At 44.5% G+C, this 23,364-nt stretch overlaps 1 protein-coding gene across 1 annotated transcript; it reads left to right on the top strand.

The window, feature by feature from the left end:
* Positions 1-1,436: 1,436 nt before the first annotated feature.
* Positions 1,437-23,002, top strand: LOC143277427 (peroxisomal biogenesis factor 19-like). The gene is made up of 8 exons (XM_076582237.1): positions 1,437-1,582; positions 3,068-3,180; positions 8,231-8,384; positions 13,843-13,928; positions 16,076-16,207; positions 17,746-17,922; positions 21,223-21,267; positions 22,305-23,002. The coding sequence occupies exons 1-8, from the start codon at positions 1,444-1,446 to the stop codon at positions 22,380-22,382; spliced, it is 924 nt and encodes a 307-aa protein (XP_076438352.1). The 5' UTR covers positions 1,437-1,443; the 3' UTR covers positions 22,383-23,002.
* Positions 23,003-23,364: the final 362 nt, after the last annotated feature.

The raw sequence follows: 23,364 nt of genomic DNA, 5'->3' as shown, positions 1-23,364 counted from the left end.
TTTGTGTTGATTCTAAATCTGCATGTTTTGCAAACTGGCATTAAAATCATTTGAAAACAAGAGGAGAACTCGTAACAGAAATTGGTCATGCAATTCATTTTCTGACCATTAGTGGCCACAAAGGCTGCTATTTTGTCGCATCCCTTCTCACATAGGGAGTGTTGGAAATGAGCGTGTAGGTCGTTGTCAGTGTGAAAAATAAGGGTGCAACGAATATTCACAATGACATAGAAATCCTGGCCGGCGTACTCCCATTTTCATGACAAGAAGGCTATATAATTTATTCTCTACTGGAGAAACCAGCTGCTGGAACCATGTCAGTAAACTGATATCGGGGCTTGTCCCTGTTAGAGAAAATGCTAAGTATCGCACGTGCAGAACGATCGATGTTTACTTCCAAAGCGAAAGCGTAGTAGGTTAACCAGTCTAATCCGGCATACAACCCACAGCTTAAATTACGATTGGATGCTATAAAAACAAAAATTTACTCCTCAAATTTCTTGCGGCATTTGTGGTTATGCAATATCATCTGTGAATGTGAACAGAGGAAAACATGTGTACCTCATTTACAAAAGTTGCAGTTCCCATTGGAAATGTTTTACGTGACAATCACCTTTAGCCCGGCTGTGTTTGAAATACTTCAGTCAGTTTAGGAGTCCAACTGGCTCTCTGTCATGGTTTTTCTGGTTTAGTTGTTAGCTTATTGTTCAAAGTTTGTTCTGTTCAATACTTTGGGTCGGTGGTGCATGTTAGGATGAGAGGAACAGGAAAAGTGTACCCTAGTGATGACACAGTATTGATGGGTTGGATGGGAAACTGAGGTGGTCGATTTTCGTCCAAAATCACAATCGAGGCTTCCCCTGCCATTGATTTTCACAAATGATGGTTTCTAATTAATGCCGGATAATAATAATCCAGTCACCATTATGATAGAAAAAATGATGATGATGATGGTAATAATAATAATAATAATATTTATTTTCAGCCGTCTAATATCATCATCTTAAATGAACAAACTATATAAATGAATAAACGAACAACGACTGATAAGCAAAATCACAATCGCGGATAGACGTTAAACAAAAGAACGAACTGACGAACGCCGGCGCCCGCCGCGCGTGCCACACACACACACACACACCCACACACACACATACACACACTGTCGCGGCCTTTGGAGTTGCACTCTCCAAAACTAGCACTGTTTTGCAATCAAACGAGCAAAACGAACGTGTTGTCTACCCAGTTAATAGTCATTGCTGACATCTGAACATAAAAACAAACAACAAAATAGCATATATCATGTAATATGAGTTTAAAATGTTTAAAATGTTTGCTCCTTAAAATCTTCAGTCCGCTGGGTTCGGAAACTGTGCGCCACCTGACGTTTTATTCCCAAATGGTTCAGTTTTTGAATGTATAGAGTTTCACCCAGTCGCAAGCATGGCCGACCAGTCAGCTTCTCAACCGTCCTCCGTGGAAACTTCAGTCGATGATGGCAGAGAGATCGCTATCAATTCTGACGTGGATGCGATGGCAAAATATTCGCAAGATGATCCTGAACTTAATGAACTCTTGAACAGTGAGTGTGGTGAATGTTGTTGAATTTGCTTGTGCGACCTTTTTTATTCCTTCGTGACCGTCAAAAGTTAGTTCAAAGTCCGACAGACGAAAGGCACGTGAATGATTTGAAACATTGAAAGTATCCTTTTGTTGTTGTCGTTTCTTTTTATAATTGTAGAACTGGAAGTGCTAATAAAAACAGATAAACGCAAATTGCAGCATTTACAGTTAGGCGACTGGAGCAACAGTCGGAGAATCCCATCTCCTCTGGCCTGTCTGTGTCAGACACTGTCGTCTGCATTTATTTGGTGACTGTCTGTGTTTACAAATTTTCAAACGCTTTAGTGTGCAGTAACTTGGTTACTGCAGTTTGCAATAACTTTGCCTCAGCCACATAACTAGAAAAGTCCCACCCCCTGCAATACATCCCATCCAACAGGGCACAGTACCGGCAGATGACATTATTTCCTAGAACCATCCCGGAATGGAACAACTTGCCCACTGAAGCCGCCTCTGCGCCTTTCCTGGCAGCCTTCCAGGCCAGTGTGGCAAACCTCTGACCAGCTCCAAACAACAGCCATCCCCCCCCCCCCCCCCCCCAAGACCCCTAAACCTGTTAAACTCAGAACTAACTAAAACAGCCCACTCGGAACCCCCCTTCCCCTCCCCCCTCCACCCGCTCCCCACCCCCCACCTCCCCCCAAGGAAAAGAAATTGTGTAGCAGATTCATTGACAAGTCGATGTTGGCTACCCATCCAGAAGAAGAAGATTATTTTACCGTATCCACTCTCCACGCCCAGGGTGTGTGTGTGAATTTGTCATGTGTGTGTGTGTCATGTGTGTATGCATGCATGTGTGTGCGACTGCTGAAATGAGTGAATGCATAATGTCTCTGAAGCAGCTTGTTTATTCTGTTATATACTTGTATGACAAAGAGGTTGTCACAGCCAAGTTGCTGGACTGCTTCAGCATGTCCAGACTGGTCTATTGACTATTGCCTGTGAGTCAACAATATAACCCTCAACCCCGCTACCTCCCCAAACCATCTGTTTCTTGGGTCGCCCCCATCCCGCCGTCCACCCCTCCATATCACCCCCCACACACAATCCCCCACCTCAAAGTGACAAACACATATTATACACGCACACTCGCACACACACACACACTCACACACACGCGCGCGCACACACATACACACACACTTGGACATGCATACACAACAAAATAATAAATAATATTTTGCAGTCTTACACGCATACACATACACATACATATATACACGTGTGCGCATGCGCGCACACATACACACACACACACACACACATTCACATTCACATTCACACACACATTCACACACATACAATGACATAACATTACATCACTCAGCAGGCTTACACATGTTTGTGCACACACACTCAGAAACATATATACACGCACATACACACACTCACGCACACGCACACACACACACACACACAGTGTTGATGAGCTGCTTGTGGGCAGGTGCCCTGGAGGACTTTGACAAGGTGAAGCTGAGTGAGACGTCTCCAGATGCACCCACTGGAGCCACCGCACAACCACCTGCAGATGGTGGAGCAGCAGGAGGTAAACCACAGGTAAGTGTGTGCACAGGTAGTGTGGTCCTTGTTGCAGGAGATAGATGTGTGCACAGGTAGTGTGGTCCTTTCTGCAGGAGATAGGTGTGTGCACAGGTAGTGTGGATCCTGCTGCAGGAGATAGGTGTGTGCACAGGTAGTGTGGATCCTGCTGCAGGAGATAGATGTGTGCACAGGTAGTGTGGTCCTTTCTGCAGGAGATAGGTGTGTGCACAGGTAGTGTGGATCCTGCTGCAGGAAATAGGTGTGTGCACAGGTAGTGTGGATCCTGCTGCAGGAGATAGGTGTGTGCACAGGTAGTGTGGATCCTGCTGCAGGAAATAGGTGTGTGCACAGGTAGTGTGGTCCTTTCTGCAGGAGATAGGTGTGTGCACAGGTAGTGTGGATCCTGCTGCAGGAGATAGGTGTGTGCACAGGTAGTGTGGATCCTGCTGCAGGAAATAGGTGTGTGCACAGGTAGTGTGGATCCTGCTGCAGGAGATAGGTGTGTGCACAGGTAGTGTGGCTCCTGCTGCAGGAAATAGGTGTGTGCACAGGTAGTGTGGTCCTTTCTGCAGGAGATAGGTGTGTGCACAGGTAGTGTGGATCCTGCTGCAGGAGATAGGTGTGTGCACAGGTAGTGTGGATCCTGCTGCAGGAAATAGGTGTGTGCACAGGTAATGTGGATCCTGCTGCAGGAGATAGGTGTGTGCACAGGTAGTGTGGATCCTGCTGCAGGAAATAGGTGTGTGCACAGGTAGTGTGGTCCTTTCTGCAGGAGATAGGTGTGTGCACAGGTAGTGTGGATCCTGCTGCAGGAGATAGGTGTGTGCACAGGTAGTGTGGATCCTGCTGCAGGAAATAGGTGTGTGCACAGGTAGTGTGGATCCTGCTGCAGGAGATAGGTGTGTGCACAGGTAGTGTGGATCCTGCTGCAGGAAATAGGTGTGTGCACAGGTAGTGTGGTCCTTTCTGCAGGAGATAGGTGTGTGCACAGGTAGTGTGGATCCTGCTGCAGGAGATAGGTGTGTGCACAGGTAGTGTGGATCCTGCTGCAGGAAATAGGTGTGTGCACAGGTAGTGTGGATCCTGCTGCAGGAGATAGGTGTGTGCACAGGTAGTGTGGATCCTGCTGCAGGAAATAGGTGTGTGCACAGGTAGTGTGGATCCTTCTGCAGAAGGCAAAGCATAGATAGGTGTGCACAGGTAGTGTGGTCCTTGCTGCAGCCAGGTGATAAACCATAGATAGGTGTGCACAAGAAGTGTGGTTCTTGCTGCAGGTGATAAACCATAGATAGGTGTGCACAGGTAGTGTGGTTCTTGCTGCAGGTGATAAACCATAGATAGGTGTGCACAGGTAGTGTGGTCCCTGCTGCAGGTGATAAACCATAGATAGGTGTGCACAGGTAGTGTGGTCCTTGCTGCAGGAGATAGGTGTGTGCACAGGTCGTGTGGTCCTTTCTGCAAGAGATAGGTGTGTGCACAGGTAGTGTGGATCCTGCTGCAGGAAATAGGTGTGTGCACAGGTAGTGTGGATCCTGCTGCAGGAGATAGGTGTGTGCACAGGTAGTGTGGATCCTGCTGCAGGAGATAGATGTGTGCACAGGTAGTGTGGTCCTTGCTGCAGGAGATAGATGTGTGCACAGGTAGTGTGGTCCTTGCTGCAGGAGATATGTGTGTGCACAGGTAGTGTGGTCCTTGCTGCAGGAGATAGATGTGTGCACAGGTAGTGTGGATCCTGCTGCAGGAGATATGTGTGTGCACAGGTAGTGTGGTCCTTGCTGCAGGAGATAGGTGTGTGCACAGGTAGTGTGGTCCTTTCTGCAGGAGATAGGTGTGTGCACAGGTAGTGTGGTCCTTTCTGCAGGAGATAGGTGTGTGCACAGGTAGTGTGGTCCTTGCTGCAGGAGATAGATGTGTGCACAGGTAGTGTGGTCCTTGCTGCAGGAGATAGGTGTGTGCACAGGTAGTGTGGTCCTTGCTGCAGGAGATAGATGTGTGCACAGGTAGTGTGGTCCTTGCTGCAGGAGATAGATGTGTGCACAGGTAGTGTGGATCCTGCTGCAGGAAATAGGTGTGTGCACAGGTAGTGTGGATCCTGCTGCAGGAAATAGGTGTGTGCACAGGTAGTGTGGATCCTGCTGCAGGAGATATGTGTGTGCACAGGTAGTGTGGTCCTTGCTGCAGGAGATATGTGTGTGCACAGGTAGTGTGGTCCTTGCTGCAGGAGATAGGTGTGTGCACAGGTAGTGTGGATCCTGCTGCAGGAAATAGGTGTGTGCACAGGTAGTGTGGATCCTGCTGCAGGAGATAGGTGTGTGCACAGGTAGTGTGGTCCTTGCTGCAGGAGATAGATGTGTGCACAGGTAGTGTGGATCCTGCTGCAGGAAATAGGTGTGTGCACAGGTAGTGTGGATCCTGCTGCAGAAGATAGGTGTGTGCACAGGTAGTGTGGATCCTGCTGCAGGAGATAGGTGTGTGCACTGGTAGTGTGGATCCTGCTGCAGAAGGCAAAGCATAGATAGGTGTGCACAGGTAGTGTGGACCTTGCTGCAGCCAGGTGATAAACCATAGATAGGTGTGCACAAGAAGTGTGGTTCTTGCTGCAGGTGATAAACCATAGATAGGTGTGCACAGGTAGTGTGGTTCTTGCTGCAGGTGATAAACCATAGATAGGTGTGCACAAGAAGTGTGGTTCTTGCTGCAGGTGATAAACCATAGATAGGTGTGCACAGGTAGTGTGGTTCTTGCTGCAGGTGATAAACCATAGATAGGTGTGTGCACAGGTAGTGTGGTCCTTGCTGCAGGAGATAGGTGTGTGCACAGGTCGTGTGGTCCTTGCTGCAGAAGGCAAACCATAGATGGGTGTGCACAGGACGTCTATGCAAAGCATAGACAGGTGTGCACAGGAAGTGTGGTTCTTGCTGCAGGTGATAACCACAGATAGGTGTGCACAGGAAGTGTGGTTCTTGCTGCAGGTGATAACCACAGATAGGTGTGCACAGGAAGTGTGGTTCTTGCTGGAGGTGATAACAACAGATAGGTGTGCACAGGAAGTGTGGTTCTTGCTGCAGGTGATAACCACAGATAGGTGTGCACAAGAAGTCCATGCGAAGCATAGATCTATAGGTGTGCACAGGAAGTGTTGTCCTTGCTGCAGTCAGGTGATAAACCATAGGTGTGCACAGGAAGTCCATGCAAAGCATTGATAGGTGTGCACAGGAAGTGTTGTCCTTGCTGCAGCCAGGTGATAAACCATAGATAGGTGTGCACAGGAAGTGTTGTCCTTGCTGCAGCCAGGTGATAAACCATAGATAGGTGTGCACAGGAAGTGTTGTCCTTGCTGCAGCCAGGTGATAAACCATAGATAGGTGTGCACAGGAAGTGTTGTCTTTGCTGCAGGTGATAAACCATAGATAGGTGTGCACAGGAAGTGTTGTCCTTGCTGCAGCCAGGTGATAAACCATAGATAGGTGTGCACAGGAAGTGTTGTCCTTGCTGCAGCCAGGTGATAAACCATAGATAGGTGTGCACAGGAAGTGTTGTCTTTGCTGCAGGTGATAAACCATAGATAGGTGTGCACAGGAAGTGTTGTCCTTGCTGCAGCCAGGTGATAAACCATAGATAGGTGTGCACAGGAAGTGTTGTCTTTGCTGCAGGTGATAAACCATAGATAGGTGTGCACAGGAAGTGTTGTCCTTGCTGCAGCCAGGTGATAAACCATAGATAGGTGTGCACAGGAAGTGTGGTTCTTGCTGCAGCCAGGTGATAAACCATAGATAGGTGTGCACAGGAAGTGTGGTTCTTGCTGCAGCCAGGTGATAAACCATAGATAGGTGTGCACAGGAAGTCCTTGCAAAGCATTGATAGGTATGCACAGGAAGTGTTGTCCTTGCTGAAGCCAGGTGATAAACCATAGATAGGTGTGCACAGGAAGTGTGGTTCTTGCTGCAGGTGATAAATCATGGGTGTGTGTGCACAGGTAGCATGGCTTTGCACGTTATATGACACATTTAAAGTATAAATTTGTCATATGCATGCCCACATAAAGTTTCTTTATTTAAATTTGTTTAACAATGCTGGGTTTATTCTACATAGGCAAATGGTAAAATAATTTTTTATCTTTATTGCTAGGCTTCAGAAAGGCCAGAACCATGCCGCTCATCTCGTCTTTCATTCCTCTAAATTTGATCGCGTCTCTCCTCTCCTTCATGCTCTACACTGGCTCCCAGTACAAGAAAGGATTATTTACAAAGTTGTCTCTATTTGTTTGAAGTCCACTGAGGCTAATGGTGCACGGTATCTTTCTGACCTCATTCATCCTTACATACCCTCACACCAACTCCGCTCTTCTTTTGAGTCCTGCATGCTTAGGATCCCCCCTGCTCGAACCAAAACATACGGCCAATGCAGTTTTTCACAGCAAGCCCCCATTCTTTGGAATCAACTTCCTCAGCCTCTCCGTCACTCATCTTCGCTGCAATCTCTCAAATCCAGTCTGAAGACCCACCTTTTCCCCTCCTGAATAATTCTCAACAGCTCATCCCTTTCCATTATGAACTAAAATGACTATTAGTGAGTGAGTGAGTTTTGATAGTTTCTGAATTTGTTGGTTCTATTTTGGATTGTGTACTATTCATGATTGTGTGCTGTAACTTGTGTTCACACGTGCATGCATGCTTATGGGTGTTGTGGAGGGGGTGGTGTGGGGGGAGCGGGGGGGTGTGTGGGATGAATAATTTTCTGATAATGTTTGGTATCTTGTGTTCAATTTTTCTTTTTGATATTTACGTATGTGTGTCTATTTTTAAATGCCTAGGATTTTCAAGATTAGGCATATATGCTCATAATAATGATAATAATGATGATAATAATAATAATAATAATAATCATGATAATAACGATAGTGATAATAAAATGTGTAGAAGAAGAAAAAAAAGTTTGTGATTCAAATTCACAGCATTTTCCATTATTTTTGTGAGCAATACATTATCAAGACTAATGTAATGGTTACAAGATTCTGGTACAACAGTCTCACATCCATGCATTATTTCTACGGCTGCTTTTGCAGGGTGCTGAGCCAGACCCCATGTCTGCGGAATTTACGGAGATGTTCTCCGAGCAGTTTGCCAGCCACTTTGAGGAAACCATGGCGTCCATGATGTCCCAGAATCCTCAGGTCATCCAGCAGTTTGAAAAACTGGCACAGGCTGCCAACACTGCTGGTTGGTGAACTCTGTGTGTGTGTGTGTGTGTGTGTGTGAAGGGAGGATGTGAGTGAGTGTGTGGATTGTGTGTGTGTGGAGGGGGGATGTGTGTGTGAGTGGAGGGGTGGATGTTTATCTGTGTGTGTGTGTGGAAAGAAAGTTATCTTTGTTATCTTTAAGCAGGAAATTTCCAGTATGTATCATGAGGTGGGTTTTTGTGTGTGTGTCAAGTGTTTCATGAGCATTTTGAATTTTTGTTAGGATTAATCAAACCCCGAAAGTCATGAGGACAGGGTTAATTTGAAACTTTGATAGATCTGTAGTAATTATTATGATCATGAAACGATGAAATTTGCTTGACACTGGCTGCTTTAGACAGAACTGATCAGTTTCTCTCAAACAACATTGCGTCCAACACTCATTTTAGGTTGTGAGCTAAGATATGACATTGATTGATACATGTACGTTTTGGTTTTTATACGTTCCTCTTCTTCAACCCTTCCACCCTTTCCCCCACCCCCTGCGTCTTCAGTTTTATTCTTTCTTGTTTTTGAATCAGTAGGAATCACATGTGAGCCATGAAGGCATTTCTTCCTGTTTAAAAGTAGTAGTAGGATGATTTATAAATTGACAGGAGTAATCAGTTTGTGTGGCCTTTCCTCCTTTACGTCATGGCTTGTCACCCATCAGGCCATGGAAATGCTCAGCAAAGTTTCTTCAGTTCTGTTAGTTTAGTTTTAGTTTGAAGGAAGCGTCAAAGTGTGCAGACATATAGTGATATATGCTATACTACATCTGCTTAAAAATGAATGAATAAATAAATAAATGATAAGAAAGCAAATGATGGAGTCTCCCATCGGACCGACGGATGAGTAGGCAGGCAGGCTTATCTGTCGGTGTGTGTCGATTCTGGCCGATTCTGGATGCACAGCACTTCCCACAGGTGTTGCAAGGGAAAATGTCTCCAGAAGTTGAGCCCTGCTTCCTTCGCTCACACTTCTCCTTAATGGACAGCGTTTTTTTGTTTTCAAACGTCTTTATGCCACTAGAGCACAGCATCCTCCAGCGAGAGTGATCAAGGGCATCAGTTTCCCAGGAAGCGATGTCTATGTCACTGGCTTTGAGGTTTGTCTTCAAGGTGTCCTTGAAGCGCTTGCAGGGTCTTCCAAGTTTGCGGTGGCCTTCCTTCATCTGGCCATACAAAAGCATCTTCGGGATCCTGCTGTATGTCATGCGGACGTGTCCTGTCCAGCGTACCTGGCACTGGATCAGCAGGCTTTCGATGCTGGGCAGGCCGCTCCTCTCTAGGACCTGGAGGTTGGAGACCGTCTTGCCACTTTATGCCGAGGATCTTTCGTAGGCATCTCTGGTGAAACTGCTCAACTTGTTGAATGTGACAGCGATACATCGTCCATGTTTCACAGCAGTACAACAAGGTGGTCAGAAAACAAATGCTGCCTACACATTGACTCAGTGTGCTGGCCAGGCCCATACCTTTGGTTTATAGACAACTGTAATAGGAAATGAAATCAGATCAATAAACAAATAGAAGTACTGTCATTTTCAGCCTACAAGGTGCCACAGCGCTATAGGCATGTCCCTTGAATTTAAAGAAAAAAGTTATTTCAAACTCATAAGGCACACACATCTGATAAGCTGCATCTGCCACATAGTGGAAGTCCTCCATTTGTCTCTGCTAACAGCAGATGTTGTTTTCCCAGCAGTGACGTCATCTTCAGAAAACTGGATCGGAATCCGACTAGTTTTTGTCTGCCTGTTGACTGGGCTCTGTTACTGCCTTTATCTGCTCTGTTATCTGCTGTTTTCTTTTTTTTTCTTTTTACACATTAAAAATAAAATGACAGCCTTCAGTTGAATGTACACTGTTGTGAAGCCCCTGTTCATTAACCCCTTCACTGCTAGTACGTTTTGCTATGGCGTATGCTGAGAAAATTTTCAGAAAAACAAGAAAAACACGCCAATGATTTTAATTTGCTTATATTTCAAAAAGTACTGAAGATAAGTGCATAAAAGTATATATCAAATGAAAGGAAAATGAACCAAGATTTTGTTTTTGATACTCACATGTTCAAATAATGAGTCAATCTAACAGAAAAATTCCATAAAATGCATTAATAAAAAAAATTGGGACTGTCATTCCACCATGTAGGTGCTACAATATCAACCAGGTTCTCAATCTGTCTTTCTTGTGACTGTTGTGATCAACCACACACACTGTCAAGGCTGAGCAACAGTGTCCAGGTGCATAAGACACCAAAACAGTCCACACAAAGAATGAAAAGGGTGTACTCACCCAGGATCTAACGCCAGTAAAAACCCAGTGTGTGGTACTTGCAGAAACAGTCTTCAAGACACAGTGCTGGTTTGCTGGGGCAGTCTGGGCAGTAGAACCCCACATCCTTTCTTTGTCCTTTCTTCCAGCAGACTCTGCACCTCCTTTGTGGCCAGGCCTTCTGTGGGGTAGGTGGGATGAAGTGTCGTCCACACAAGACAAACAGCGTGGTCATCTTTAGCAGTGTCTTGGTCACCAAAAATCATGGCACTAATTACATCCTTCTGAAGTCCAGGAGTGTACTGTTGTTGCCTGCTTTTTTGTAGAGGATGTGTGCATTCAGCATGGCAATTTGTAGAAAATGCACACACAGCTATTTGTACCACTTCAGGGTTTTCCTTGTGACATTGTAGGGATGCAGTTGTTGGTCATGATGGTCCATGGCACCCATGTTTTTGTTGTAATCCAGAATTGCTGGAGGCTTGTTTACTGCCCTTTGGTCTTGCTGCTGCTGGTCTTCAGCTGTAGGTTTGTGGCAAGTTGTCAACTCCAGATGATCCAGGATGAACATCATGATCATCACCATGCTGCATACCTGAAACACATTGCATAAAAGACTAAGTTTGTTGGGTTTTGGGTTTGGTTTTTGGTTTTTACATATAAAAAGATCATGAAATGGTACCATTTTATTTCTGATTGTTTTCAGAAGCATTGTTTTCAGAAGCTGAAATACAAACACACACATACCTACCCCACCCCCCACCCCAAACCCCCAAAACACACACACACTGAAACTGGTTCATGGTATGCCACACCCCCTTCATTCTCTCTTTCTCATACAAAACAAAATGACAACACACACACACACACACACACACACACACACACACACACACACACACACACACACACACACACACTTCTACAAGTGTTGCATTTACAAAGTAATTTAGGCATACAGTTCTGTATATCATTCTCTGATTTCAGTTTTATAAACATCATCTCCCCCCCCCCCCACCTCTCTCTCTCTCTCACTCACACACACACCACACACACACAACAACAACAATAACAACAACAGCAACAAACCAATACACACTCAGGAACGAACACACAGAAAGCTGCAGGCGAGCGACACACGCTGTCATCAACAATGAGCCAGCCAGCAAGCCACGCCCCCCTGGGCTGTGATGGTCACAGTACCCACGTGACTGACTGACTCTCACTCACATACACTGATCAGTGACTGACGAAGCCACTTACCACAGCTAACACATTCAAAACACACACAATGCAGTCATATTCATTGTTACAACAAACAGAAAGCAAACAATAAACTGACAAACCTCGAAAACACCCACCTGCATCTTGAATCAGCTGAGCTTGTCTGTCTTCAGTTTCGTCAACAACTCCACCTCCCACCCCCCTGCACTGTCAAAATCAGCGTCTTCGGCATCAACTTCACGCAGTTCTGTCTCATTCAGTCCACAATCTTCATCTCTACTGTTTGCATCACGAAAGAATTCTTTCAATACAAGTGCAAGTGTTGGGGTTTGTCTGCGTTCAGCCATGGCTTTGCAAACACAACTTGAGCTTCGTACAAACTTGCAAAACTTTCGCCATAAATATGACAATCCAATGAATAATTTTAGCTTATGGAACTCAGGAGATAAAGAGCTATCAGGGGAGCTAATTTAATGGTTAGCAGACTGTATTTTCTGTAATGCGGGACTCGAAACATAGAACGTTGTAACATGACGTACGGCGCACGTCAATACAGCATTGCTGAGCGACATTTCATGACGTACGCCGTACGTCAACAGCGCAGTCAAGAGGTTAACTAATTCCATCAGAATCAAGTCTGCCAGCTCTGCTTTTCAGTCCCGTCCGCCATTTTGCTTCACATTCTGCTTTCAAAAAGCAATCTGTTCACTTTCAGTGTCTCTACTTTGGCACCATGAATCTATTCCTGAATCAGACACTGTTCTTTTTTTCATGGCCTAAGGGCAAACTGCGATCATGTTCAGTTAAAATTTTGTGTAGTGTGCGATTTGGTTTCAGTTTGATTTGATGGTGAACAAGAACCATGGCAAACTGAACAGTGGTGAGGCCAAAGTTGCTGTTAAGCGTGACTGTAAACGTTTATTGTGATCAAGGATGTTGTCATTGAGTTTTTTTGTGTCAGGTGGCCCTACATCAGTACATGGTGGTCACAAATTTAGTTTTCCGACACAAATAAAGCACATACAGTGATACAGCCGTTAAGACGCAGGGGTCAGATTTGAGTTAAAAAAAAATTTAAAAAAAAAAATTAAGTCTGAAAATTACAGTAGATTAACTCTCTCCGGGCGAAGGAATGCTCAAGCATTCCTACACAAAACGTATTCAGATTCGGATGAAGGAATGGAATAGCATTCTCCAAAAGTAAAATTCCATCATGTGCTGTACACGTGATTTTGTGATTAGCCAAGCAGAGTGTGCTATTCTGGGTCACTCCACAATCGAACAGTATGATTGGTCAGCCTGGGATGTGTGGCCTGTCTCGCACACACGCTGACAAAGTCACTGACCGGTCGTCTGCTCGCGTGCCAGCCTGTTAGCAAAGCGGGCTCTTCTCAGAATGTTGTGAACCGAACAAGGCAGTGACGGCAATGTTTTAGTGTTGCCAAAGTACTTGAAATGCTACAAAGTGAAGGGTCGGACATTGAAGAAGTGGATGATGACAAAGAAGAAAGTGAATTTAATGCAGAAAGCGAGCATGGGTATGGTGATTCGGGGTGAAAAATTGGCAGTATTTTCTACATATGGCGAAACTGTAAAAATAAGATGAGAAATTTGATTTATATATATATATATATATATATGTAATAGCTCAACACGTAATAAACCAGTTCTGAAAGTTTCATTTTCTTATGCAGTATTTTGTATTTTTTGTAATTTTTTTTTCTAAACCCTTACAAATGGGCCATCTGTGGGGAAAAGCAAGGGAGAAAACTTGTCATCCCGAGTGAGTTAAAGAATTAATTTGTAACAAAGAATGAAAGCTGCATGAATGATTGGAGCAAAATGTTGTGCTGGTTTTAACCAGAGTGGGCAACACTTGGTCCAGCACTGCCGTGTGTGAAGACAACAAGGAGGAATCCTTGGTGAAGGTCTTGGCTTTGTCACTGTGTGTGTGTGCAGGGGACTCGCCAGAGGCACAGAAGAATTTCATGGACACGCTGACACAGACCCTGATGGACATGTCGCAGAACGCTGATGGTATCCAGGTCAGAGCCACACACCTGCAACACACACACACACACACGCGTATGCACGCATGCATGCACACACAAATACATGCATGTGCGCACGCGCACACACATATGCACGCACACACATACATAAAAATACATGCGCGTGCGCATGCACACACACACATGCACGCACGTGCACGCATGTGCACACACACACACCATAAAAACATAACACACCTTATACATACAACATACACACACACACATGTATATATATACGCACAGATGTGATATACACAGAAACATGCACATGCACGATCGCACGTACACACATACACATGATGCAGCTAGCACAACACACACCATCTCAAATGCCATTCATTCATATTGTTCAGCATCAAAGCAAACGCAGTGGAAATGCAATACAAGTCTGAGCAGAATACCTGGTTTTGCATCATATGTTAGGTTTTTGTTGTTGATTTTACATGGTTTCGGGGGTGCTGATTCTAAATCCATTAAGCCAAGTCATAAATGTTAGGCATTTTGAGCTTAATTGCATAAAATCCAAGATGGCCACTACCAAGGCAAGACAAGGCAAGGAGTTTATTCTGTGTGCACCTTAGGGGCATTGAAATATTACATACGTTCATGGCCGCTACCAAGGCAAGGCAAGGCAAGGGGTTTATTCTGTGTGCCCCCAAGGGGCATTGAAATATTACATATGTTCATGGCCGCTACCAAGGCAAGGCAAGGCAAGGAGTTTATTCTGTGTGCCCCCTAGGGGCATTGAAATATTACATACGTTCATGGCCGCTACCTACCAAGGCAAGGCAAGGCAAGGAGTTTATTCTGTGTGCCCCCAAGGGGCATTGAAATATTACATACGTTCATATTTTACACATATCCTATATATACAGTAGGCTCATTCATTCAGTCACTTTATATACACATTGACAAGTACTATTTCACTCATAATACAAACAAACAACAACAAAAAAAGAAAAGATTTTTTTTTTTTTTTTTTTTAATAATAAAAAAAATCGTATCAATAGACAAAACATTAATGACAAGAGCTACGCATAGCAGAAACAAAGGATTTAAGTTTTAACAGTATTCTTCTTGTTTTTTCGGAAAATAATAGGTAGAATTTATTGGAGTTCAGGCGGATTCTATAATATCTAGATAAACATTTTTGCCTGATGCTTTCCAAAAAAGGGCAGACAAACAAATAGTGAAACTCCTCAACAGTGTTGTTCGTGGAGCGTTTATCACAGATTTTTTCATTTCTGGGTAAATTGTCGAAACATTGTCTGTTAACGGGCTAAGGATTATTGGCTGTTACAAACTTTACTTACTCAATTACACAGTTATTTGGTAACACTGTAGAATAAGCAGAATCTGGATTTCTATAGTACTTGGACTCCAAGCGATATGAAAAAAAGACATTAATGATTATATGAATGTTTAAAAAGATGAGTGTATCTTTCAAAGCAAGGTGTTGAGTGTTTTACTGACTTCTACACTTGGACTACACCATTAATGATTATACATATTGCACCAGATGTGTGTGGTTAGGGTTGTGGGCTGTCAGTGGAAGGTGCGGGTTCAATCCCAGTCAGTAGCCAGAGGGTGGTGGTGTTTTTTGTTGTTGTTTTTTTCAGCCCTGACCATGTTCTGTCCTGTGCTGACGTCTCCAAGCATGCTGAGGGGTCTTGTTTGGGACGACTGACAACACACAGTCATGTTTTTGTCTGTCATGGAGGGATGGGTGAGGGGGTTCAGCTTACCACACATTGATTCCGACGCTTCCATCTGAGTTGAAGAAGGGGTTGAATGAATTCAGGAAGGCGATATCCTGTCATAGCTGCATCTGCAGGAAACTTAGCTGTTTCTTCCGGTCATGGAAATAGTGATAACAGCCACCTTAGAACATTTCTTGATAGTTTGCTGGTTCTGTATATATTGATCGAGGCTGTGCAACACGCCAGTGAAAATTTATCCATTTTTCCGGCACACAGAATGTCATCAACTAGTAATGTTGAAACAAAACTTCAAAAACTCCACAATGGCTGCCACTAATGGGTACTTCGATAAATTGTTCTGTGCCAAAATTGGGCTACAGGCAGAGAAACGGTAAGTCTTAACAGTTACGAGTTCCCGTCTTGTCTGGCTCCACACAGGAGGAGACGGTGGAAAGTGAAGGTCAGGCTGAGGGTCAGGGCGAGGACTTCATGCCCATGATGCAGGAGCTGATGCAGACGCTGCTGTCCAAGAACGTCCTGTACCCGTCGCTGAAGGAAATCGCCTCCAAGGTACAGCTTGCTGTAGGCAGTGGCTGGCTTTGTGGCTGTCCATGTCCGTGTACAGTTTGTGGATGCCAGACCATAACTATTTTTTTTCTTTTTCTTTTTTTAATTCTAGCATGCAAACCACTGAAAGAAAGAATATATATAACTTGCACTTTTCTGAAAGGAAAATGAAGGCACTGTCCGGTGATGACAATTTCACATGAATTGAATGATTTTGCAATACAGTGCACAATACATTGTAATACATTATACAGTGCAATGCAGTACAGTGCTGGTCTGCTTATGGGGCTGTGTGCAATACCCGGTGTACCAGTCAGAGAATGGGGATACAAATACAGCCCAATACGTCACACAGTACGGTTAATACAATACAATACAATACAACACAATACTGGTTTTGGGGGGGGTTTTTTGCTTGTCATTTTATTCAACAATGAAACACACATAAAAAAGAAGGCAGCAGACATACAAGGCCAGTCTGAGTGTGTGCATGATTGTGAGGATTTTGAAGAGGGATTGGGGAACAATGTAGGAGCTTTTTCTTTTTTTGAAGAGGGTTTCTTTCTTCCCCTGCCCTTCCCATTCTCACACATTTCTCTGTCACCAATACTACATGAATACACAAACTGTATTGTCTATACTTTGGTGCAGAGATTTTTGTTTTTGGCAGCAGCATGTGTGCAGCATGTAAAACAAACAATCATGAAATGAATGAAAAATAAAAAGGTCAAGTGAATGGCACCAAATAGAAATAGCTCTCTCTCTCTCTCTCTCTCTCTCTCTCTCTCTCTCTCTCTTTATATATATATATATATATATATTCTCTCTCTCTCTCTCTCTCTCTCTCTCTCTCTCTCTCTATATATATATATATATATATATATATATATCTATACAGATTACTGCAATTCTTATGCACTTCCATTTCAGTCAAACAAGCCGCATTGCACATCTTCCCACACCAGTCACACATACATTCACACACACACAAACACACACACACACACACACACACCATGGGCGATCACAGACACACACACACTCTCTCTCTCTCTCACTCTTTTTTTTGTTTTGTTTTTTTTGGGGGTTTTTTTTGTTGTTGTTTTTTTTGTTACTGTCTACAGTGTCTGTACCGATTATTTTTCTTTTTCTTCTTTTGTGCATGTGTACGTGTGTGTGTGTGTGTGTGAGGGCATAACGTAAAGAAGCTTTCAGCTTATCCAGTTTACCCTCAATAAAACATTTGTCATTGTCATTCTCTCTCTCTCTCTCTCTCTCTCTCTCTCTCTCTCTCTCTCTCTCTCTCACACACACACACACACACACACACACACACACACACACACACTCACACACACACACACACACACACAGTATACAACTACTAAGATGCACCTGTGCATTTTCCCATAGATGGACACCTTATTTTTTAGTTTCATTCTTTAACCGTCACAAAAAATGTTTTTGTATGTCTAGGGTTTGTCACAACAACACAACACCTGTTCACCTGGCTGTGTGTGTGTGTGTGTGTGTGTGTGCAGTACCCGGCGTACCTGTCTGAGAACGAGGGCAAGGTGGACGCGAGCGACCTTGAACTGTACCGCAAGCAGTACGACCTGATGACGGCCATCTGCAGCGTGTACGAGGAGGAGACAGGGGTGGACAGCGCCGAGGTCAAGACACAGCGTTTTGAGAAACTGCTGGACCTCATGCAGAAGGTGGGGGTGTGGGGGGGAATAGGAGGGGTGTCTGAATGTCCGTGGTAAACTTTAACATTGACATTTTCTCTGCAAATACTTTGTCAGTTGACACCAGATTAGGCATAAAAATAGGAAAAATTCAGTTCTTTCCAGTCATCTTGTTTAAAACAATATTGCACCTCTGGGATGGGCACACACAAAAAAATAAATAAATAAAAAATGAAGCCTAATTATATTCAGACTGCATTTACTGTTATATTTATATTTTTTGTATTCTCTAAACTTGGCACTTTGATCTGATATTCTGACCCAACTACAAGAGCAGTCATTATTATCATTTTTTGTTCAAACAGGAACTTCTTTTGCTAAGGATGGAAGTTTTATTTATTTTGCAAACGTTTTGGTGCAGATAGTAAAAAAAAGGGGGGGGGGGGGGTATGGGGTTGATGTGTGGGGTGTGTTTGGAGGGGTGCATGTGTTAATTGTGGGTAGAGGGGTGAGTAGGATGTGTTTGTGATTTCTCTGTAAGTGTTGGGGGGGGCGGGGGGGGTTAGATTTGTGGGTTGGGGGTGTGATTTGTGGGTATAGTGGTGGGTAGGTTGTGTTTGTGATCTCTGTGTGTGTGGGGGTGAGTGGGGGGAAGGGGGGGGGGTTCAATATCTGCTTGTGTGTGTGGGTTTGATATGTGTGTGTTTGGGGGGGGGGGTGTGTGTGTGTGATTTCTGTGGGTTAGATGTGTGTGTGTGGTCCGTGTGTGGAAAGTGGGTAATTGATGTGGGCAGGTGTGTGTGGATAGGTTGTGTGTATTATGTTATTTCTTGGTGTTGTGTGCAGGTGTGGTATGCATGTGTGTGACTTCAGTGGGGATTTGGGTGTGATATGTGTGTGGGGGTAGGTGGGTGTTTGCGTAGGGTAGGTGATCAGTGTGTGTGGGGTGGGTAGGGTAGAGGGTTGGTTGGGTAGGTGATGTGCATGTGTGATTTTTCATCATATGTATTATTTATCAATCGATTGATTTTTCTACCTATTTATTTCACTGTGTTTATTTAGTTTTGTTATCATCAGGGCTTTTATGGTTTTTTGTTGTTGGGTTACACAGCTGGTCAGGCATCTGTTTAGCAGATATGGTGTAGCGTATGGATTTGTCCAAACGCAGTGATGCCTGCTTGAGAACCTTAAAACATCCGTGGAAAGGGATTGTTTAGACACTGTTCTCATTCGCTAGAATCCTTTGCATCGGTCAAGGTGACGCTTAGGATTCAAGGCCTGAAGAAGTGTTGCCGAAACTGCAGCCTATCCCATGACCGCCAGAGATAGAGTGTTGGTGATGTGTTGAGCAGTGCAGCACACACACAGCCAGTTGGGTTTGGGGACCAGTGACAGTGACAAACTTACATGTATGCAGTGTACTTTGTGCTGGGTAAACCATTAAGCCTGCTGGGCAGATTATTTCTGTCAAAGATTACCTCCCTTGGACTTGGGCCTCATGTGTCGCTGCACTGCAAAGTAAGCATCAGAATCTGTATAACTTTATTTATTATTATCTGAGGCAGAGAAATGGAAGTGTGATACAATACATTTACAGACTGCCAGCAGGACAGTGAATCTTTCCATTTGAACAGCACTGCTTTCACTCGTGCTGTCAAGGTTGTGTGTTTGTGTGTACAGTATGCAAGCGAGTTGTATGTGTGGTGTCATGATTTCTGTTTGCAGTGAATGTGGTTTTTGTTGTTGTTGTTGATTTGTTTTTGTTGTTTTGGGGGGAGGGTTGCGGGGGAGCGTGGAGGGTTCATTTAACAATTTACTGAGTTTTGTACATGTATGTAAAGCAATATGAGCTTTAGAATGTGAGGGGAAAAATGCTGGATAAGTGTTGTTTGTTATTATTAGAGGTAAGTAGTTGTAGTAAGTAGTAGCAGTGATGGTAGTATATGTTAGCTTCATTTGGGAAAAAGCAATGGATGAATGTTCATTATTATTGACTCACTTGTGTAAACAAAGTGAGTCTGTGTTTTAACCCGGTGTTTGGTTGTCTGTGTGTGTGTGTCTGTGTGTCCATGGTAAACTTTATCTTTGACATTTTCTCTGCAAATACTTTGTCAGTTGACACCAAATTAGGTATAAAAATAGGAAAAATTCAGTTCTTTCCAGTCATCTTGTTTAAAACAATATTGCTCCTCTGGGATGGGCACAAAGAAATAAAAAAAAAGAAGCCTAATTTTATGCAAACTGCATTTACTGTTATATTTATATTTTTTGTATTCTCTAAACTTGGCACTTTGACCTCTTATTCTGACACAACAACAAGAGGAGTCAGTATTATCATTTTTTGTTCAAACAGGTACTTCTTTTGCTAAGCATGGAATTTTTATTTATTTTGCAAACGTTTTGGTGCAGGTAGTAAAAAAGGGAAATTACTCTGTAATTAATGCTAGGGGATTTAATTTATCACAAATGAGTCTTGAAGGCCTTGCCTGTCTTGTTATTATTGTTATTGATGTTGTTGGGTTGTGGGGGGGGGGGGGGGGGGGGGAATGGGAGGTTGGGATACCCACCTGTTTCGTTTATCATGACAGACAAAATTAATTTGCAAAACATCAAAACATGGCTCTTAATCCAAAAAATACAAGGAAAAGAGAATAAACAGCTGAGCAGGGAGGGCAGCTGGTGTAGTTGATCTGGTTGACGACACTGACACCACGTCAACATGGGCAGCAAGAATGCCTTTTTTCTTCTTTTTTTCTTTCTTTTTTTTTTTTTTTGCCTCAGTTGCATTGTTGTTTTGTTATTATCATCACTACTTATGATTATTAGTATTATAATTGTTATGTTTGGCTAACATCTCCCATGCCAGTTTCATTGTTGTTGTTGTTGTTGTTGTTTTTCAAAGGAGGTGTCACTGTGCACCAGTTGCGTGCTGTAGACGGGAACTCCGTTAATTGTCTCATTGGAATGGCGAGACGCTCAGTTTGATTTTCCAGTCCAACTTGGGAGAAAGGGGGGAGAGTGTGACTCAAACCCAGACCCTCTCCAACACTGTGTTGGCAGCGGAGCGTCTCAACCATTCTGCCACCTTCATCTTTCCTGGCAGTTTGTAACCACAGAAGACTGTAATATGGACGGATGACAGTGAAGAAAAATTAGAGTGTAGGAACGATTGTGTTTTGGGGGTGTTTTTGTTGTTGTTGTTTTTGTAAGTGTGTGTGGTGTATATGTGTGTGTGTGTGGTGTGAGAGCGTGTGTGTGTGTGTGTTGACAAGAGATACAGCCACATTGACAGGCCTGAGGCTTCACCAGTTGTGTTCTGTGTGTTAACAGATGCAGGATCTGGGACAGCCCCCGAAAGACATTGTTGGAGATATGGTAAAGTCACTGGCTTTGTGTGTGTGTGTGTGTGTGTGTGATGGGATCAGTGATGTGTATCTTAATGTGTGCGTGCATGTGTGAGTGTTTGTGTGTGTGTGCATGTGTGTGTGTGTGTGTGATGGGATAAGCGATGTATATCATAATGTGTGCGTATGTGTGCATGTGTGTGAGTGTGTGTGTGAGAGAGAGAGAGAGAGAGACAGTAAGTGTAACAGGATCAGTGTTGTGCGTCATAACGTGTGTGTGTTTGTGAGAGAGAGAGAGACAGTAAGTGTAACAGGATCAGTGTTGTGCGTCATAACGTATGTGTGTGTGAGAGAGAGACAGTAAGTGTAACAGGATCAGTGTTGTGCGTCATAACGTGTGTGTGTGTGAGAGAGAGACAGTAAGTGTAACAGGATCAGTGTTGTGCGTCATAACGTGTGTGTGTGTGTGTGAGAGAGACAGTAAGTGTAACAGGATCAGTGTTGTGTGTCATAACATGTGTGTGTGTGTGTGTGTGAGAGAGAGAGACAGTAAATGTAACAGGATCAGTGTTGTGCGTCATAATGTGTAGTGAGCGTGATAGGATCAGTGTTGTGCATCATAATGTGTAGTGAGTGTGATAGGATCAGTGTTGTGCGTCATAATGTGTAGTAAGTGTGATAGGATCAGTGTTGTGCGTCATAATGTGTAGTGAGTGTGATAGGATCAGTGTTGTGCATCATAATGTGTAGTGAGTGTGATAGGATCAGTGTTGTGCGTCATAATGTGTAGTAAGTGTGATAGGATCAGTGTTGTGCATCATAATGTGTAGTGAGTGTGATAGGATCAGTGTTGTGCGTCATAACGTGTAGTGAGTGTGATAGGATCAGTGTTGTGCGTCATAATGTGTGTGTGTGTGTGAGAGAGAGACAGTAAGTGTGATAGGATCAGTGTTGTGCATCATAACGTGTGTATGTGAGAGAGAGAGAGACAGTAAGTGTGATAGGATCAGTGTTGTGCGTCACAACGTGAGGGGAGCGGTGAAGATCAGTGTGGGTGCGGTGTTGCAGGCGCCAGGCCTGGAGTTTGACGAGCACGGCATGCCCAAGCTACCCGGCATGGACAGCAGTCAGTGCTGCCTGATGTGATGGGATGGGATGACCCACACTGACACACTGCAGGGAGTGGAGGGAGGGCGGGAGTGGAGTGGAGTGCATGATGCAGTGATGGAGAGAGTGGAAGGGGGAGTGGGTGATGCAGTGATGGAGAGAGTGGAAGGGGGAGTGGGTGATGCAGTGATGGAGAGAGCGGAAGGGGGAGTGGGTGATGCAGTGATGGAGAGAGTGGAAGGGGGAGCGCATGATGCAGTGATGGAGAGAGCGGAAGGGGGAGTGGGTGATGGAGAGAGCGGAAGGGGGAGTGGGTGATGCAGTGATGGAGAGAGTGGAAGGGGGAGTGCATGATGCAGTGATGGAGAGAGTGGAAGGGGGAGTGCATGATGCAGTGATGGAGAGAGTGGAAGGGGGAGTGGGTGATGCAGTGATGGAGAGAGTGGAAGGGGGAGTGCATGATGCAGTGATGGAGAGAGTGGAAGGGGGAGTGGGTGATGCAGTGATGGAGAGAGTGGAAGGGGGAGTGGGTGATGCAGTGATGGAGAGAGTGGAAGGGGGAGTGGGTGATGCAGTGATGGAGAGAGTGGAAGAGGGAGTGGGTGATGCAGTGATGGAGAGAGTGGAAGGGGGACTGGGTGATGCAGTCAAGGGGCAGAGTGGATGATGCAATGGGGTGTGGGAGTGGAAGAGTGGTGTGGATGATGCAATGGGGTGTGGGGGTGGTGGAAGAGTGTAGTGGATGATGCAATGGGGTGTGGGAGTGGAAGAGTGGTGTGGATGATGCAATGGGGTGTGGGGGTGGTGGAAGAGTGGAGTGGATGATGCAATGGGGTGTGGGGGTGGTGGAAGAGTGGAGTGGATGATGCAATGGGGTGTGGGGGTGGTGGAAGAGTGTAGTGGATGATGCAGTGGGGTGTGGGGGTGGAAGAGTGGTGTGGATGATGCAATGGGTGTGGGGGTGTGGAAGAGTGTAGTGGATGAGCAGAGGGAGTGGGGTGAGAGTGTGTGGATGATGCAG

Source organism: Babylonia areolata, chromosome 34, assembly GCF_041734735.1.
Source record: "Babylonia areolata isolate BAREFJ2019XMU chromosome 34, ASM4173473v1, whole genome shotgun sequence".
In the NCBI taxonomy this organism is placed as follows: domain Eukaryota; kingdom Metazoa; phylum Mollusca; class Gastropoda; order Neogastropoda; family Buccinidae; genus Babylonia; species Babylonia areolata.
This window is presented reverse-complemented; position numbering and strand designations above follow the sequence as displayed.

Coding starts and splice junctions, on each gene's coding strand:
- LOC143277427 (XM_076582237.1), top strand. CDS start 1,444: ATGGCCGACCAGTCAGCTTCTCAACCGTCCTCCGTGGAAACTTCAGTC. Junction 1,583..3,067: donor ACTTAATGAACTCTTGAACA/GTGAGTGTGGTG, acceptor GCTTGTGGGCAG/GTGCCCTGGAGGACTTTGAC. Junction 17,923..21,222: donor TGCTGGACCTCATGCAGAAG/GTGGGGGTGTGG, acceptor GTGTGTTAACAG/ATGCAGGATCTGGGACAGCC.